General features: G+C 35.9%; 1 protein-coding gene across 9 annotated transcripts in view; it reads right to left on the minus strand.

Annotated features, from left to right (window-relative positions):
* The window catches only part of LOC105476071 (vacuolar protein sorting 13 homolog B), an 859,286-nt gene that overhangs the window by 736,551 nt on the left and 101,921 nt on the right, over positions 1-20,814 (minus strand). For all 9 annotated transcript variants that reach the window (XR_003016738.2, XM_011731700.3, XM_011731704.3 and 6 more), the window contains 5 exons: positions 11,141-11,236; positions 10,730-10,852; positions 10,135-10,272; positions 9,104-9,191; positions 2,005-2,196 (listed from right to left, as the gene is read on the minus strand). Coding sequence is in view for 8 of the 9 variants with exons in the window: in XM_011731700.3 (XP_011730002.2) it covers positions 2,005-2,196; positions 9,104-9,191; positions 10,135-10,272; positions 10,730-10,852; positions 11,141-11,236 (637 nt within the window). In the remaining variant the exon portion in view is untranslated. The remainder of the gene's footprint in view (positions 1-2,004; positions 2,197-9,103; positions 9,192-10,134; positions 10,273-10,729; positions 10,853-11,140; positions 11,237-20,814) is intronic.

Raw genomic sequence — 20,814 nt, forward strand, 5'->3', positions numbered from 1 at the left:
GGTCCCTAAAACCCGACAGGGTGATTGATGTCTACTTCTATGACTTACAAACATTTATTGTGCTTCAGCTATTCTAGTCTGTTTGTATCCCTGTATACTGCCAAAACTGTTCCTACCTCAAGGCTCTTGCACTTGTCTGCATAAAACGCTCTTTTCACAAATACATGCATGATTCACTCCCTTACATCATTCACAAGTTAGCTCACATATAAACTCTCCAGAGAAAACTTTCCTAAAGTCCCTACTAAAACAGCTCTCCCCTCCTTCTGTTTCAAGCACTCTTCCTCAAACTTTTTTATTTTTCTTCTCTAGTATTTATCAATGACTGAAATGATATTTTTACTTGTTTACTATTTGTCTACCCCGTGAGGATATAAGCTCCATGAGACCAAAGGCTTTGTATGTCTTGTTTGCTATACTATCCTAGCACATAAAGAACATCTGGCACAGGGTAGGCATTCAAGTAAGGTACAATAAACGAATGCATGAATGTGTCAAGTACTTACTGTACACTGTGTTAAGTGCTTTTACATGCACTATCTCATTTAGTGCTCAGAACAATCATTGGAAGTAGATCCTATCAGTGTATCATTTAAGATAACAGTAAAGTTGCTGGGACAAAAGTAAAGTAATAGAAATTTTAACAAAAAGAGAAGCTTTTTTTTTTTTTTTTTTTTTTTTTTTTTTGAGACAGGGTCTTGTGTTGGCCAGGCTGGAGCACAGTGGCACAATCACAGCTCACTGCAGCCTCAACCTTTCAGGCTCAAGCAATCCTCCCTCCTTGGCCCAGGGACCACAGGCTCATGCCACCACACCCAGCTAATTTTTTTTTTTTTTTAATCTTTTGTAGAGACAGGGTCTTGCCATGTTGTCCAAGATGGTCTCAAACTCCTGGGCTCGAGCAATCCTCCCGCCTTGGCCTCCCTAACTACTGGGATTACAGATATGAGTGACCATGCTCAGCCCTTATTTCTTTTGTGAAACAATCTGAGTCTAAAGGATCCAGGGCTGACATGGTGCCATCACAGTACTGAGGACCTAGGTGCTTTTTATCTTGCTACTCTATCATCCTCAGTATGCAGCTTTAATTTCAGAATCTAAAATGGCAGGTCCAGCCCATATCATTGTATTCACTTTCCAGCCAGAAGAAAGAAGAGAAGAAAAGGCAGGCATGCTCTTTTGCTTTTAAAGTCATGGCCCAAAACATCACATAAAGTTCTGCTCCCATCCCAGTAGACAGAACCTAGTCATATGACTATCCCTTAAATGTATAGTCTTTATTTCTGTTACAGAAATTTCTATTACTGTGAAAAAAAACTGGATATTGAGGAGACAATTAGCCATCTCTGTCACAATAACTAAACTTACTATGGAGACAGAGAAATGAAATATCAAAGATGTTAATTAAATTTCTTAAGGATACTAAGAAGTGAGGGTCAAATTTTAAACCATAGTCTGACTCCACAGGGTGAGTTCTTCATTATGTTATACTTCCTCATTACACTATTATGCTCTACTCTAGAATTGCTTTACTTCTTTAAAAAGGAATTTGTATTTTATGAAACGATGACAACCACAGCTATCTACCATGTAGAAAAAATTAGTTGTACAGCAATTTTTTTAAAAACAGTAGTGCCTAAGTTTTCTTGAATGTTAAATTTGTGTGTTTAGAGCCCAACTTTATATCTGGCTCCTTACAATCCATTAATGTGAAAACAAAATAGTCATATTTACAAGTATCCACTAGAAAAAGTTTCAAAAAGGTATAGCAATAAAATACTGACAAACACTGGCAAATAAAGTACTTGTGCAATAACTTTCAAATCTTGACCTCTCCAACTTCTACACACAAGTTTATTCCTTAAATAAACAGCTACATATATCAAAGTCCTTGCAAACAGGCAAATTACACTAAAAAGGTAAAGTTAGCAAGACAACACAAATTGCATTATATAATTATTCAAAACAAATGGCAATAGATTCAGAATTAATCCAGAAACAAACCTGATTTTAGCCTGCTATATGGTTCGTATTCATGTTCCAAGGCACACACAATCATTTTCAAAATCCTATGCACTGCACTGCTATCCAAACGAAAATCAAGAGGACCTATAACAAGGCTTTTGGTGGACTTCTCCTGAACTGTTCCCAAATCTTCACTTTTCCCTGAAGAAAAGTCTTGTTGATTTGTGGAACCTAAAAGAAGTCAAAATTTATATTTTAAGCATCAATTGGATATACCAAGTATATATTTTAAGATCACTCTTATCTCATTTTTATGGCTTATAGCCTAACGCCTTAAAACAAATTCCCAATCAGCTGCACACAGACAGCCTGGCCGATGTGTATTTCTTTATGCATATACTAAATTACTGATAAAAAGCACTTCATTAAATTAAAAGTTATTCCTGTTATTTAATATTATAACGAGCAATATAAAATCAAAACTGTCATTCTTAGAAAATTATTCTGCAAAACCTAATTGACTTGTATCTAGTAATTCTATACACAACATGCATTGACTGAGAGGGTATACTTTGGAGGAAACTCCATTTTACTAATTTACCTTACAAAGTCTATTGAAAATTGGGTTATTTAAGTAACATGATCACAGGGTGCCTTAAGAGTTTTATAATGACCATGGAAATGAACAGTAGGTATTACATGCTTTGAACTTTTCCTAGAATAAATTCATTATGGCAATGTTCCATGGTACAGAATCCTACTTCCTGGATTCCCCATCTCCTCATACACTGTTTTCTAAATAAGATATTAGCCCCACCTATAGGCATGTGTCATTATCTAACATGTACAACCTCTTATATGAGAGTTTTTTTGTACACATGAATCCATTATTATAAGTGATAAAAATGATTTTTAATTTATAATGCATTTTGTGTATTCAGACAAAAAGAAGAAATATTTTTCCAGGATTTAATTACCTTTAGAAACTAGAAAGGCCTATTTATACACAAAACTTTTATATCTATATCTTCTCATACTTTTATACAAAAATACATTTCCATTATTTCATGCAAAAGAGTATAGTTCAATCTTTAGTCTTCATCACATGAACAAAAATTAATTAGATTTTTTTTTTTTTTTGAGACAGAGTCTCAGTCGCCCAGGCTCGAGTGCAGTGTGGCATCATCTCAGCTCACTGCAAGCTCCACCTCCCGGGTTCACGCCATTCTCCTGCCTCAGCCTCCCTAGTAGCTGGGACTACAGGCGCCCGCCACCACACCCAGCTAATTTTTTTTTTTGTATTTTTAGTAGAGATGGGGTTTCACCATGTTAGCCAGGATGGTCTCGATCTCCTGACCTCGTGATCCACCCGCCTCGGCCTCCCAAAGTGTTGGGATTACAGGCGTGAGCCACCGTGCCCAGCCAAAATTTAATTAGATTTATTACTCACATATTTTTAACCAGATGACTCAGTGCAAAGATTATTTTAAAGTTTGACTACGTAATACAACTAAAACTCTGTAAGCCCACAGATTTAAATGTCACATCAAATAAAACATACAATGTTAATCTTATACATATTTTAAAAGATGTATGATCAATACTGACACATTAGGAATTAGGTATAAATAACTTACAATTCACATCAAAACCATTACTTTTCATAGCTGAAACCATTACATTTCTAGAGTTACGTGTAAGACAGAATGAGGTAACTTAAAGGTAGAAGAACTTCGGTTACAAATCAAAATATTCAAAAAGCAAGAAAAATGCCCTGCTATAGGTCCTTTAGGGATAACAGGCTTCCTAAACAATGTCACTATATAAAAAGACTCTTCTTTTAGACACCAAATTGTCTCTAAAATAATAGAGGCCAATGCCCCCCATAATGAAAACTGAATATAATGCAGTTTAAATTTAGATACCAATGGCTTGTCTGAAATGTAAAAACATAACTGGCTTTTAGCCATATATTTTCAGCTATTTACTTGTGCCCACCTTTCATGCATCTGGCCAATCCAGCTCCCTGAATGTTTGGCTGCTCTTATTAAGAGTCAAGACTCTCTCAACTCTTGCCCTTCAATTCAATAACTTAATTGTTTCAGATTTATCTCCTATTGTATCTCTAAAATTGGTTATCTCTAAAATCTTCCTATTGTACATTACAATTTCAGCTATCTACTTTAGGGTCCATAACATCTGTAATAACCCCCTTAAATAGAAAAGACTAGAAAGGTAGTCATTGCAACAATAACAAATATTTACATAATTATATTAAGAACAAATATTTCAATTTAGTTTTTAAAACATCACTTGCTTTCAAGTACCATAAAAAAATAAAATAATTGTCAGAAGATGCTTATCTTGTGGAACACAAGGTTCAAACTTTTACTGGTGTCTATAAGACGCTCATGGGGAAAAGATGTTGATTTTTCCAGAGTTTCAGTTGTAAACAAAAATGACTACATAAAGTATACTCACAGAGAATAAGGAGGAGGAGGAGGAGGAAGAGGAAGGGAAGAAGGAGGGGGAGGAGGGGGAAGAGGAGGAAGGGGAGAAAGGGGAGGGGGGGAAGGGGAGGAAGGGGAGAAAGGGGAGGAGGGAGAGGAAGCAGCAGCAGCAGCAAGAAGAGAGGAGGAGGAGAAGGAGGAGAAGAAGAGAAGCAGCAGCAGCAGCAGCTTATCATCAATGTGAAATAGTAGCACAGGAAACTTAATCTTTATTTATATGCCATAGTATAATGTGAACAAGGTACTATTATATCATTTATTACAAGAAAAATAAATAATATAAGCTTCCTTTATTACTGTATTTACTAGTTTCTTTTCTTTCTTTTTTTTTTTTTTTAATTTGAGACGGAGTTTCACTCTTGTTGCCCAGGCTAGAGTGCAGTGGTGTGATCTCAGCTCACTGCAATCTCCACCTTACAGTTTCAAGTGATTCTCTTGCCTCAGCCTCCCAAGTAGCTGGGATTACAGGCACATGCCACCATCCCCAACTAATTTTTGTATTTTTAGTAGAGAAGGGGTTTCACCATGTTGTCCAAGCTGGTCTCAAACTCCTGAGCTCGTGGTCTGCCCACCTCAGCCTCCCAAAGTGCTGGGATTACAGGTGTGAGCCACCGTGCCTGGACTAGTTTCTTACATTAATTAGAATACTATCATGAACTTACTTAAAATATACAAAATCAAATCCACCTTCAAACTATCAGGATTCACTACAAACTTTGTAAAAATATTGACTCAGTATGTGTTTAGATATTTACTTAGATAAAATTTAGGGCACTTTTTGATAATGTAGACCATAGAAACAAAAAAAAAAGTTGTCACAAAAAAACAAGAGTTTTACATAAAGTTTTTTTTTAAGTATTTACAAGTATCCTCTTATAGGAACTCACTGCTTTTCCTAGTTCATTAATACTTAAAATTCTACGAATTTCTCGTTTCAGGTAAGCCAAGAAAGAAAGAAATATCAACAGAAGGCTGGGCACAGTGGCTCACACCTGTAATCCCAGCACTTTGGGAGTCCAAAGCAGGCGGATCATGAGGTCAGGAGATCGAGACCATCCTGGCTGACACGGAGAAACCCCATCTTTACTAAAAATACAAAAAGTTAGCCGGGCATGGTAGGGGGTGCCTGTAATCCCAGCTACTTGGGAGGCTGAGGCAGAAGAATGGCATGAACCTGGGAGGCGGAGCTTGCAGTGAGCAGAGATTGCACCACTGCACTCCAGCCTGGGCAACAGAGCAAGACTCGGTCTCAAAAAAAAAAAGAAAAAAAGAAAGAAAGAAATATCAACAGAGTAGTTATGAATGTAGGCTCCAGAGCTGGATAGGTTGGGTTCAAATCCCACATACTATGCATGACCTTGGTCCTTGTTACTTTACTTGTATTGGGTTTGCTATTTCCTCATCTTTAAATGGGGATAATTTTACCTACCTTATAGGGATATGAGAATTAAATAAGCTGATACTGTAAAACACTTAGAACAGAGTCTTACATTTAAAATCAATAAAAATTAGCTATTATTATCACCATGATCATCATCATCCTATAAGTAAATATGGATTCATAATGAGAAACATAAACATATAAACACAGTTACCTAAAAAGCAAGCAATAAATTAACAATTATTTGAATGAATTAACATATTTTAAAGTATATTTGACATTCACAAATTAACAGTGGAATTTTATTATCTTATTGTTTCCACCCTCTCCCCCCAAAAAAAACTCAGCTTGCAAAATTAAGAAAGTAGATGCATAAGTGGCAAACCAAAAGCAAGACAGTGGTTCTCACAAATCTCAAAACAGCAGTCTCCTCCAGTAAAGGAGGAAGAGTGTGGTAGAAAAGAAACACATAGGAGGCTTACTGGATACTAACAACGTCCTATTTCTTGGTGTGCATGGAGAATACACAGGTGTTCAGTTTTAAATTCTTTGCTGTTCTGTACATGTGTAATATTCCAATATTTTGTTTTAAAAGTTAAGGACTATGATATCTGTAACACTGTATACTATTCATGGAAGTGAAAAATATGAAAAACCCCAAAGTTAACAAACTACTGGCTTCTCAGAAGTAATATATAAACAATCTAACAAACATAAATCATGTTTCTATCTTTTAAAAACTGCAGGAGAGGCATATATACAAATAAAGATGTTCTGTGCTAGGTTTCCTTTGCTTGAAAGGTGACTACTAGATATTCCACCTCCTCACAAGATATGGAATCCACAGCACATGCATAAGACATTATATTGAACAAGAGGAAACCTACCAGCTTACAAGTGGCAACTACAACACTATAATAATTTGCAACACTATTAGAACATAAGACTTCTGAGTTGCACTTTCATATATATAATTAGCTAAGGAATATTCACACTTCAATGCCCACAGTTATCTCAAAACTCATCTTTCCCTCCGAAAATTTTCCTTTCTTATCTAGCTTTCTTAATAGTTATCACTATCCACCAAGTAACTCAAGACCAGAATCTAGTAAACTATTTAAATTTTGTTTTTAAATAAATCAATGTCAGGCCCATGAAAATTGTCAGCAGAGAATTAAATCCTGTGATTGCAGTAGAAACTATAGGACTACAGTGAAAGCAGGAAGACCAGTAAGAAAGCTTTAGAACCTAACTGGGTGTGGTGGCTCATGCCTGTAATCCCAGCACTTTGGGAAGCCAAGGTGGACGGATCACTTGAGATTAGGAGTTCAAGTCCAGCCTGGCCAACATGGCAAAACCCCGTCTCAACTAAAAATACAAAAATTAGCCAGGCATGGCAGCACATGCCTGTAGTCCCAGCCACTTAGGAGGCTGAGGCATGAGAATCGCTTGAACCCAGGAGGCAGAGGTTGCAGTGAGCCGAGATCATGCCACTGCACTCTGAGCAACAGAGCAAAACTCTGTTAAAAAAAAAAAAAAAAAAAAAAAGGGCTGGGCACGGTGGCTCAGGCCTGTAATCCCAGCACTTTGGGAGGCCAAGACAGGTGGATCACGAGGTCAGGAGATGGAGACCATCCTGGCTAACACGGTGAAACCCCGTCTCTACTAAAAAATACAAAAAACTAGCCGGGCGAGGTGGCGGGCGTCTGTAGTCCCAGCTACTCGGGAGGCTGAGGCAGGAGAATGGCGTAAACCCGGGAGGCGGAGCTTGGAGTGAGCTGAGATCCGGCCACAGCACTCCAGCCTGGGCGACAGAGCAAGACTCCGTCTCAAAAAAAAAAAAAAAAAAAAAAAAGGCTATTAGAACCTAGAGATGATGGTACCTATGAACTAGATGCTAGTCCATATGGTAACAGGGATACCACTGTTATCATCTGTCGACCAGATGGCTAGGAGCGAAGGAAAAAGTGTGTCATGATGACTCCCAAGTTTCTGGCTTGAGCAACAAGAAGATGATAGTACAATTTTCCAAGAAGAGAAGCCTAAAAATAGAGAAGCAGAGGTAGTAAGTGGTCACAGGAATATTTATTAATAACTCAATTTTGGAAAAAATCAGTTTTGAGATACCCGAGACAGACAGAGGTAAAAACGTCAAGTATGCATTGGATATTTAATTCTGAATCTTAGAGAAGTTTGGACTAGAAAATGCAAATCTGGGTATCAACAACATATGGAAAGTACTTAAATCCATGGAAAAGAATGAAATTACCTTGGGAGAAAGTTTAGGGAAAGAAATTAAGGATTGACCGACAAAAACATCAACATCTAGAAACCATTCCAAAAGCAGAAGCCAGAAAATTACTGCTCTTTCCTTCTTTCCTCATCAAAAACAAATTTACTTCAAGATCAACTCTGAGAAGTTTTGACCTCTCAAGCAAAAGCTGTCATTTTTTTTTTTTTACCCACACTTCTTCTAGTTCTCTATATTACTCTTCTTAGCAAACTAAATTATAATCATTTACTTAAATGCCTACTTCAACACCACCTATTGGCTCCTTAGGAAATGTTTTGGTTTTCACTGTATTCATCTGTACCTAACATATCACCTAATATACTGAAACCATTTTTTAAAAACATGAAAAATTCACCAAAAAAAAAAGTGAACCTATCTTCACTAAGTTTTCAACATAAAAAAGACTGAAATAGTAAGTACAACATTATATGTTGATATAGAAGTAAAAAAAAAAAAAAAGGAGAAATTTTTTAAATGTCATTTATTTCCAAAAAATATAAAATAAAACAATAATAAGATACATAATAAAATAACACAATCTATGCATCTAAAGTCTCTGGAAGATTTTCTATTTTTCTGATTGATACAACACATTCTTTTTAATTAAAAATTAGTACCACCTTCAAAATGTATTTAGAATAGAAAAGGTTTATTCTTTTTAAAAATGTAATGTAATATAAAATTTGATATATCAGAATCATAATATATGGTACATATGAGAACCAATTCTAATAGGTTATATAAAATGTCTTCAATCAGCTATATAAAGAATGGATTTGAAATGACAAGAATCTAAGACAATTCTAATGTGACGCTAAAATTAAACCACTCCTCAAAGCACTAGAGGTAAATCTTATGTAGCAGAGTACAACCAGTCAAGGACGAACTGATTCTGAGGAAGGCTTTGTTTCAGTTGTTCAAGAAATGACAAACATAAAGGAAAGAAGCCAATACCTTTGCCACTAGTGTTCTCCATTGTATACAGGTAATCCATATAAAAAGCCCCAAACCGTTGCATTCCAGCTATCTCAGTGTATGTCTCCTGTCAACGAAGCAATGCAAACAGAACAAACATTGTATAAAAGAAACTTTTGAGCTTAAAGCTTGATAGGTTAGACACATACCCTTATATAGAATGTATAACAACACAAAGGATTACCAAAAGAACAGAGGTTATTCTAAGAATTTACTTCTAAGAAAGGTAATATTACATCTATTACAGACCACACAAAAAGCACATCCATAATTTTATGAGACATTTTGACCACTTTATTAATCACATCTAGTTAATAAATAACTACAATAGACGAGATAGTACACTCCTGACCTTTATCACTGTCACTAAACTGTCTAATAAGGTATACTCTCAAGTAGAATTAATCCTTAAATACTTCAATACACTTACATGAAACAATTCAAACACTAAAGATATACTAAAATATTCTAAATGTATGTCAACTATGCAAGTCAACATTAAGTATTTTAACAATGAAAGGAAATCTTGGTAAAAAGGAGTAAAATGTAAATTATCCTATTGCACTAATCTTCAGGTAATTATCTGAATTTTTAACTGATTTCATAAATGTATTAATATTCCATAAACATATTAATATATTCTTACATTTAAAAAATACTAAGAAACATACATAGTATAAGGGTAAATTCCTCATTTCTTCCCATCAATCCCACATATTAAAAGTAACAAAAATTAACAGCGGTAATTCAACATGTTTCTTCCATGATTATTTTTGAAGCAGGGCATAAATAAGCAAAATATGTTTACATACTAAATAAAAGTAAAGATCTCTGTGCACTCCTCAAACATTTCTACATGTACACGCTGTATAAATGCACTCTAAATGTTTTAATAAACAATTAGCATTCAGAAGGTATTATTTGAAAAGAAAGCTAGAAATCACAAGTATTCACACAACATGTCCACCCAAACATAGCGTAGAATTTGGTTCAAATATATATTCTCTGACCTTATGATGAGTTGAATCCAAGATAAACTCTGCACGAGTACCATTATTTTCTGGGCTTCGGTAATCAAACAATGAATTTGTAAGGTATGTGAAACCTTTAGTACTCAAATTTTCACCACAAATGAAGAAACAGGCTTCCTGAAAACAAATGCAAAATTTATAACATGAAGAAAAACCATTAGCCTGTTAAACAAAATAAAACCTTGATTTTATGATGCCCATTTACCAGTCAAAAGAAATCACTAAAACAGAAAGATAAGGAATGCTGCTACTCCATTTCATTGACTATTTTGGCTAAGAATATTTTAACAAACCAAAGGAAACTCCAAATAACTGCCATAAACAAAAAAGAAGAAACATTCATGAATTAGAAAGTAGTTGGAACTACTGTCCGGGTGTTAGGTGCTACCAACTTTCTAAACTCCCCTGAGCTGTATAATTTCTTGCAGGGGAAACACAGGGAGAAATAGTAAAGCTCCTCTCTCAAGCCTGAGATATATATATAGTCTAACAGATATCATATGGTTAAACACTTCAATAAGCACTTAATTATTCCTATATCCTATCCAAAAAAGGGTGGAGGTAAGGGACTTACAGTTTCACTTCTATTCATATTCTCTTCAAAATCTTTAACACCCATAATTCCTTTAAGGCACATGGCTCTGCAACCAACAAACCCAATCTGGCAATCAAAGAAAGGTTCTCCCATCATAAGGGCCTATAAGAGGAAAGGAAATATTAGAACTAAGAAATTGAATTTAATAAAAATGTTAGAGGATTTCCTCTTAGAATCTCTAAATTAGTTAAACATCTTTAGAATTATGTCATTTCTAAATTTATTCTATACTATTTATTTATACTATCTAAGGGATAGTAAACTCTATTAAAATAAGAAACATCTTCCTTGTATTTTTAAATATACTACATCTGATAAAAACACATACTTATAAAATATTAAACAAAGAACATAATATTTAAAAATACAGGTTCAATATTGAAAGATTACCTCAACTGTAGTTCCTTCTTGTTCCCAACACAATACTTCTTTAGATTTTACTTTCTGTGGACTGTAATAACTACTCTCAGCTTGCATTTCTGTGAGCTAAGAAATATAAGAATATTAAGTAAATCAAAATTAGTATTAAAGAGCAATAAAGTGTCATTGTTATGATTAATTGATTAAAACAAGGCCAATTTTAAGATTCAGGAAATTTAATTATTAAGCAGGAAAGCAGGTGCAACAAAAACAGCTGTAACAGATTATCTATGGTATAAAGGTTGAATATGGTAGTCTCAACATATATAGAGAATTTAAATACTTTTTAAACTCCTTCTTAATATTGTTTTAAAAAGTGAAAGCTATGTGCAATAACAGTCCCATACTCATAAAATAATTCATGTATTCTGCCAAAAATTTACATAGAGTATAACCTCAGTTCATTTTATATTCACTAAAACATTCAACAATGTGTAGTTTCAGTCATTTCCAAGACTTCTCACTATTTGAAATAAAAAAGAAAGTGGTGATGAAATGCAAAAAGCTAAAATAGGCTCTTTCTAGTTCCTATGAAGGAAATAGAATGAAGGATATTCTTTTCAAAATATGTTTCCTACTAAATCTCATAGACTCATTCAATCATGCAACAGATACTTTTTGAAGGCCAGCTAGATAAGAAGTAGGGGCAAACCTCATTGTATTGCACTCTGCTTTATTTCACTTCACAGATACTGCAATTTTTACCAATTGAAAGTCTGTAGCAACCCCGCGTTAATCAAGTCTGTCAGCACCATTTTCCCAATAGCACATGCTTACTTTGTGTCTCTGTGTCACATTTTGGTAATTCTCCCAATAATTCAAAATTTTTCATTATTATTATCTGTTATGGTGATCTGTAATCAGTGATCTTTGATGGTACTATTGGAATTATTTTGGGGCACCATGAACATGTCCATTTAAGACTGAGAACTTAATAAATGTGTGTGTTCTGACTGCTCCACTGTCTAGCCATTCCCCTCTCCCTTCTTGAGCCTCCCTATTTCCTGAGACACGACAATATTGAAATTAGGCTAATTAGTAATATTACAATGGTCTAAGTATTTAAGTGAAAGGAAGAGTCCCTGTCTTTCACTTTAAATCCAAAGCTAGAAATGATTAAGCTTAGTGAAGAAGGGATGTAAAAGCCAAGACAGGCTGAAAGGTAGGCATCTTGAGCCAAACAGTTGGCCCAGTTATTAATGCAAAAGAAAAAGTCTTGAAGGAAATTAAAAGCATACACACAAGTGATAAGGAAGTAAAACAGCCTGTTGATATGGAGGAATTTTGAGTGGTCTGGATAGACAATCAAACCAGCCACAACACTCCCTTAAGCTAAAGCTGAATCCAGAGCAAAGCCCTAACTCTTAAATTCCATGTAGGCTAATAGACACAAGAAAGCTGCAGGAGAAAAGTCTGACAGTAGCAGAGGTCTGTTCATGAGCCTTATGGAAAGAAGACGTCTCCATACCATAAAAGTGCAAGATAAACAGCAAGAGTTGACGTAGAAGCTGCACACAGTTACCCAGAAGACCTGGCTAAGATAATTAACAAAAGTGGCTACACTAATCAACAGAATTTCAACATAGACCAAAGAGCCTTCTCCTGGAAGAAGATGAGATCTGAGCTAGACAGAAGTCAGTGCTTGGCTTCAAAGCTTCAAAAGACAGGCAGATGCTCTTGTTAGGGGCTAACATATCTGGTAACTGTAAGTTGAAGATAGAGTCCATTTACCATTCTGAAAATCCTAGGGCCCTTAAGAATCATGCTAAATCTACTCTGTTTGTGCTCTATGAATGGAATAAAAAAATGACTGAATGACAGTACATCTGTTTATGGCGTGGTTTACTAAATATTTTAAGCCTATGGAAACCTACTGCTCAAAAAAAAAGGACTCCTCTTAAAATATTACTACTCACTGACAATGCACCTGGTCACCCTACACCTCTGATGGAGATATACAAGGAGATGAATATTGTTTTTCATGCCTGCTAAAATGACATCCATTCTGCAGCCCATGGATTAGGAGTAACGTTGAAGTTCAAGTCTTATTATTTAAGAAATACATTTTGTAAGGCTATAGCCACCATAGATAGTGATTCCTAGGCAAAGTAAATCAAAAACTTTTTTGAAAGGGTTCACCATTCCAGATTCCATTAAGAACATTCGTGATTCATAGAAGGAGGTCAAACGATCCACATTAACAAGAGCTTGAAAGAAGTTGATTTTAACCCTCCCGGATGACTTTGGGGTGTTCGAGACTTAGGTGGAGGAAGTAACTACTAGAGAATTAGATTTAGAAATGGAGCCTGAAGAGGACTTGCTTCTTATGGATAAATAAAGAAAGTGATTTTTGAAGATGGAATCTACTCGTGGTGAAGATGCTGGGAACATTGTTGAAATGACAATGAATTTAGAATGTTCTGTATATTTAGTCGATAAAGTAGCAGTAGTGTTTGAAAATGACTGACTTCAATTTCGACAGAGGTTCTACTCTGAGGCCAGACACGGTGGCTCACGCATGTACTGCCAGCACTTTGGGAGGCCAAGTCAGGTGGATTACTTGAGGCCAGGAGTTTGACACCAGCCTAGCCAATGTGGTAAAACCCCATCTCTACTGAAAATACAAAAATTAGCCAAGCGTGGTGGTGCATGCCTGTAGTCCCAGCTACTCGGGAGGCTGAGGTGCAAGAATTGCTTGAATCTGGGAGGCAGAGGTTGCAGTCAGCCGAAATCATACCACTACACTCCAGCCTAGGTGACAGAGAGAGACTCTGTCTCAAACAAAAATAGTCCTACTCTGAGTAAAATTCAGTCAAACAGCATCCCATGCTACAGAGAAATCTTCCATGAAAGAGTCAATTAATGTGGCACACTTCACTGCTGTCTTATTTTGAGAAACTGCCTCTGCCACTCCAACCTTTAGCAACCACCACCCTGATCAGATAGCAACCATCAACACTGAGTCAAGACCCTCCACCAGCAAAAAGTTATGACTTGCTAAAAGTACAGATGATTGTTAGCATTTTTTAACAATAAAGTACTTTTAATTAAGGTATGTATAGTGTTTTTAGACATATTGTTGGACAAACTACGGTATTGTGCAAACATAACTTTTTATGCATTGGGCAAAACAAAAAATTTCTGTGACTCGCTTTATTGCTATATTCGCTTTATTGCAATGGCATAGAACCAAATCCACAATATCTCTGAGGTATACCTGTACTAATCTAGATACTAACAAAACAAAAATTCTTACTCCCCAGATGCTTACAACAAATTATTTATATGTTTCAAAAATTAAATAAATTATTTTTCAAAAGTACTATTTTAAATGCAACATGGTATCCTGGTTTGAATCATGGTACAGAAAAAAGGTATCATGAAAATCAATTAATGTTTAAAATTTAACAGTAATGCATCAATGAAGGTTTCTTAATTTTGACAAATATGCTGTGATAACATAACAATAAGGGAAACTGGGTAAGGATTATAAGGGAACTCTCTACTATCGTTGCATCCTGTCTGTAATTCTGAAATTATACCAAAAAGAAAAAGTTACTTTTAAAAAACCGTATTCAGCCTGTGTTTGCCAATTATTTACTTCCCCTCATTCTTAGGAAATAGATATATTCATCACTTTTAAATGCAAAGTCAAAGCTCACTTTTTAAAAAAACCAGTATTTAACTTAGGCCCAATAAAAGTTCTTGAACTAAAAGTTACAATTTTAAGCACAGTGACTTCTCTATATTGAGTATCAACTGATTATTCTCATTATTTATAATAAAGCTTTTTATATTTTATATTTTTATGTAATGTAGGCTCCTATTTCTTGGATGTTTCTAGTACTTAAATATACAATGTAGCTATTTTAAAGTATAATTCTGTCATCTAGAATGATTACTGAAGTAAACTTGAATTTTTTTAAATTGATCCCTCTTCAGCTGTCTACAATTATTAGAGAGAAAAAGCAATTAATTGATTAAAAGGACTCCTGCGGTGGCTCACACCTATAATCCCAGCACTTTGGGAGGCCAAGGCAGGCGGATCACGAGGTCAGGAGACCGAGATCATCCTGGCTAACACGGTGAAACCCCATCTCTACTAAAACAAAATACAAAAAATTAGCCGGGCGTGGTGGCGGGCGCCTGTAGTCCCCGCTACTCGGGAGGCTGAGGCAGGAGAATGGCGTGAACCCGGGAGGGGGAGCTTCCAGTGAGTCGAGATTGCGCCACTGCACTCCAGCCTGAGCAACAGTGCGAGACTCCGTCTGAAAATAAAAAAAGACTCGAACATTACAAGAACTATTTTAAACATTATTAGAAAAATGCTAGATTTAATTTGGCATGATTTTTGCTGGACTGATATCAACTGTTTGAAATGCTAATGTAGAAACATGATCTTGTTTTCTTAACCAAAATATGAACCAGAAATTAATTCCAAACATTCTTCGAATCCAAGCTGAACAATGAATTCTAATGCTTTCCTCCTTAATATCAAGGTATCTCCCTAAGAGAAAACTTTGAGAAACATAAATGTTCTAAAATTATAAAAAGATGTTGACAAATACTGCCCAAAAACTCTATAAAAGTTTTATACACAAACGACTATTTTGTTTTGTTGTTGTTTGCTTTTGTTTGTGTTTTTCACACAAGGTCTTCCTCTGTTGCTCCAGCTGCAGTGCAGTAGCAAGATCATGGGTCACTGCAGCCTAAAACCTCCAGGGCTCAAGAGATCCTTCCACTTCAGTTTGCAAAGTAGCTAGGACTACAGGTGCACACTACTGCACCTGGCTATTTTTTTTAAATAAAGATGGGGTCTCACTATGTTGCCCAGATTGGATAAATGCCTATTTTGACTGATTCAGTTGAATATAATTCCTCCCAACAATCAAGTTAACAGAAATGTGTCAGAATAATTTCAAATTTAAAAGTAAACAGGCAAAAATCACCAAAAAGGACAGTACCTAACTTGCAATCCTTGACTTCCCTCAAAAACTTCTACAAAAATAAGTGCTTTATTCTGATCATCTAAAACTGAAAATGTATCTTTTTTTTCTTTTTATAAAATGTCAGACTTTTTTTTTTTTTTTTTTTTAAGGAGACACACTCTTGCTCTGTCACCCAGGCTAGAGTACAGTGGTGCAAACATGGCTCATGGCAGCTCAAACTCCTGGACTCAAGCAATCCTCCTACCTCAGCCTCCTAAGTTGCTAGGATTACAGGCAAGTGCCATCATCCCTGTTAATTTATTTATTTATTTTTTGTACAGACAGGGTCTCACTATGTTGCCCAGGCTACATATCAGGACTTTTGATGTTAAAAAAACTGACAATATATCCAACAATATTTGTCAACAGTTGCCTTTTTATTTTTTAATATTTTATTATGCTTTAATTTTGAAGATGAATCCTTATCCCTTTAATTTAATCAATGCTAAATCAGTGAATTCAATTACAAAAATAATTTTTTCAGTAGAACTGAGAATGACGTTAAGATAGTACAGCTAATATACGCATTATCTTTTGCCCAAACTTTAAAAAATTAAATCAATCAAGTTATGACACAAACTTTAGTTGAAACTTATTTTCTATTTTTCAACTTTTGTCATATTAGAAAATACTGAATTATCTTAAGCAGAAAAGTCTTTAATATTTATTTGCAAATTTTTTTTTTTTTTTAGTAGAGACAGGGTTTCACCATATTGGCCAGGCTGTTCTTGAACACTTGACCTCATGATCCGCCCGCCTCAGCTTCCCGAAGTGCTGGGATTATAGGCGTGAGCCACCGCGCCCGACTATTGTCAAGTATTTTATAACTTGCCATCTGTTGTAGTTATAAATTGTGTAGCTTTAGTACTAACGCAAAGAAAATCTACGCCAAATTTAAAACCATGGTAACAGAAACATTTTTTTCCCCACTGCTATAACCCCACAATGTAACAAGTTGCCTGGAATAATATCTATACTACTATTTCAAAAGTTTAGCTCATTTCACATGGATTTATCTCCTTTACAAAAATGCAGACATGAAAGAATAAACCCACAAAAAATGAAATTGGAGAAGAAATAAAACCTAAAAAATTAGTCCATAAATTTTTGTAAACTAAAAAGCAGATGAAAAGGTGGGCAGATGTATGGATAATGGATGGATGCACATACTAATTCAAAAAATAAATATTTGTAGAAAATATACCGGGCAATTTCTAAGTGCTGAAGAAACAACAAATCTTTTTTTTTTTTTTTTTTTGAGACAGTATCTTGCTCTGTCACCCAGGCTGGAGGGCAGTGGCACGACACTGGCTCACTGCAACCTCCACCTCCCGGGTTCAAGCAATTCTCCTGCTTCAGCCTCCAGAGTAGCTGGGATTACAGGCATCCACCAGCACACCAGGCTAATTTTTGCATTTTTAGTGGAGACGTGGTTTCACCATGTTGGCCAGGCTGGTCTCAAACTCCTGACCTCATGATCTGCCACCTCAGCCTCCCAAAGTGCTGGGATTACAGGTGTGAGCCATTACGCCCAGCCCAACAAATCTTTTAAAATTACCACTTAATAAGTTTTAGTGTAATATCAAAAGGAATATCCACAATTTTTGAAAAGGCTATTAAAATACCCCTTCCTTTCCAAATAAATATCTATGTGAGGCTAGATGTTCTTCATATACATTAATTAAAACATGTCCTAACAGACTAAATACTGAAGCAGACACGAAAATTCAGCTATCTTCTACTAAGCCAGACATTCAAGATATTTACAAAAATAAAACCAATGCATGTCCCTTCTTACCTTTTAAAATACAGCAATTTTACTTTTACTATAAAATGATATTCACATCAACATATAATAAATTTATTTTAAAATAAATTAATAAATACACATTCTTAAGATTTGTTTTAATTTCTAATACCATAAATATGAGTAGATGTAATCTGAATAAACAAAACGCCTCAGAGTTCCCAATAATTTTTAAGAGTGCAAAGGTTTCCTGAAGTCTTGAGATCAAAAAGTTTGAAAACCACTGGTCTATAAGTTGCAATAAAGTTAATGAGAAATGACTGCATCCTAGAGGTACAGCTGATAGAACATGCTGACTGATTAGATGTGGTGGGAGAAGAAAAGATACTGATAAATGTTAAGCCTGAGCAAATTAGTAGATAATGTTGCAATATAATGAAAGGTAAAATAGTGGGGGAGGGGGGTGCACAACTGCAAAGAAAAATCAAGAGTTCTGTTTGTGTTAAGTATCAATCAGATATGAAAGTGGAAATATAAAATAGGCAGTTGAATTCTAGAGCTCAGGGAAAAGTGAAAAGTGGAGACACAAATTTGATAGTCTATCAGCATTTATATCATGATTGAGTTATATCACCTTGGGAGTGTGTAGATAGAAAAGATGAGAGGACCAAAGACCAAGCCCTATATGCCAACATTTAAAGGTCAGACAGAAAAGGTGAAGCACCAAAAACGACTACAAAAAGTCCCTGGTAACCCAGACATAATTTTTTCTTTTCTTTTCTTTTCTTTTTTTTGAGACAAGATCTTGCTCTGTCACCCAGGATGCAGTGGCAGTGGCATGATCTCAGCTCAATTCAACCTCCACTCCTCCAGCTCAAGCGATCCTCTCACCTCAGCCTGGTAAGTATCTCATACTACACGCACATGCCATCCTGCTTGGCTAATTTTTGTATTATTCTGTACAGACAGTTTCACCATATTGGCATGGCTGCTCTGGAACTCCTGGGCTCAAGCGATCCGCCTGGTTTGGCCTCCTAAAGTGCTGGGATTACAGGTGTGAGCCACTGTGCCCGGCGATAAAATTTTTAAAGGAAAAGAAGTATATCCCAAAGAAACTCTTCTACATATATATGTCAGAAGATCTGTACCAGAACATTTACATCAGCATTTTTCAAAATATAGCAAAATATATGGAACAGACTATAAGACCCATCATCCTTCTTTCTTAGACTCATAAATCAATCCCACGTCATTCTACTAGTTGTCTGAAGATTTAATTTTGGATTCAGTCCCACACTACCACTGTCATAATTCTTGGTGATTTCAATATCCAGAGAGATGATCATTCCAAAAGTCTGATTTCTCAGTGTTTTGACCTCCTCTTCTGCATTGATCTTGTCCTCCAGATTATTTTCACCATCACCCTAACTAAAGCAACAGAATATGACCAGAAAATATATACAACCACAATGACTGGTATATCTTCAAATTCATGATCACTTTTGTGTAGTAGGTCCTTAGTGTCCCTAGTGAACATACATATTCAAAGGCAATTACTCCTCATCCTCCCCAAGATGACAATTTTACACCTTCTTCCCCTTCCTCAAAGCTTCTCCTCCTTTCCCATGTTTACTCTGAGTTAAGAGAACTATTTAAAGAAAAAAATAATCAGAAGAGAACTTTCAAAAACCACTACCACCTTTTCTACCAAACCACTTATGTGGGTGCAAGAACACATTGCTTTCTCTCCTGCTATCATGAATGAATGACCTATTGTCCCATTAGAGGTCATCAGACTTTCCACCTCTAAAAAAGGTGCCAAGCCCTCTTCTCTTCTCAAGAATATTACGCCAGCAATTCTCCCCCTCTTGCCTATATCAATTTTTTCCTCTCTATTAGATCACTCATATCACCAAACAAATATGCTATAATTACTCCCATCTTTCAAAAAAAAGTCTTTAGCTCCACAACCCCAACCAGCTATTTCCCCATTTCTATGCTCTTTATAACAAAACCATCTTGAGTTTTCTGTACTCTTCAACAATTACTCTACTACCATTTGCATTTTTATCTGTCCTTTTTGCATGATAAAATATACACAATAAAATTTATAGTTTTAACCACCTGTCAGTATACAATTCAGTGGCATTTAGTACAAAATATTGCATAACTATCCCCACCATATGTTTGCAGAGCTTTTACATCATACTAGGCAGAAACTCTACCTATTAAGCACTAATTCAACTTCCCTGTATCCTACAGCCTCTAGCAATGTCTATTCTACTCTCTGTTTCTGTGATTCTGCCTATTCTAAATACCTCATCTGTGATGGTTAATACTGATTGTCAACTTGATTGGATTGAAGGCTGCAAAGTATTGTTCTTGGGTGTGTCCTGCCAAAGGAGATTAACATTTGAGTCAGTGGACTGGGAGATGCAGACCCACCCTCAATCTGGGTGGGCACCATCTAACCAGCTGGAAGCATGGCTAGGATAAAGCAGGCAGATGAATGTGGAAGGACTAGACTTGCTGAGTCTTCTGGCCTTCATCTTTCTCCTGTGCTGGATGCTTCCTGCCCTTGAACATCAGACTCCAAGTTCTTCAGCTTTTAGACTTTGGGACTTACACCTGTGGTTTGCCAGGGGCGCTCAGGCCTTTGGCCCACACTGAAAGCTGCACTGTCAGCTTCCCTACTTTTGAGGTTTTGGGACTTGGACTGATCCACCACTGGTTTCCTTGCTCCTCAACTTGTAGACACGCCTATCATGGGACTTTACCTTGTGATCGTGTGAGTCAATCTCCTTAATAAACTCCCTTTCATACATACATATATCCTATTCTGTCTCTCTAGAGAACATCATCTAAGTGGAATCACACAATCTTTGTCCTTTTGTGTCTGGCTAATTTCA

The sequence above is a fragment of the Macaca nemestrina genome, chromosome 8, assembly GCF_043159975.1.
Source record: "Macaca nemestrina isolate mMacNem1 chromosome 8, mMacNem.hap1, whole genome shotgun sequence".
Lineage (NCBI taxonomy): Eukaryota > Metazoa > Chordata > Mammalia > Primates > Cercopithecidae > Macaca > Macaca nemestrina.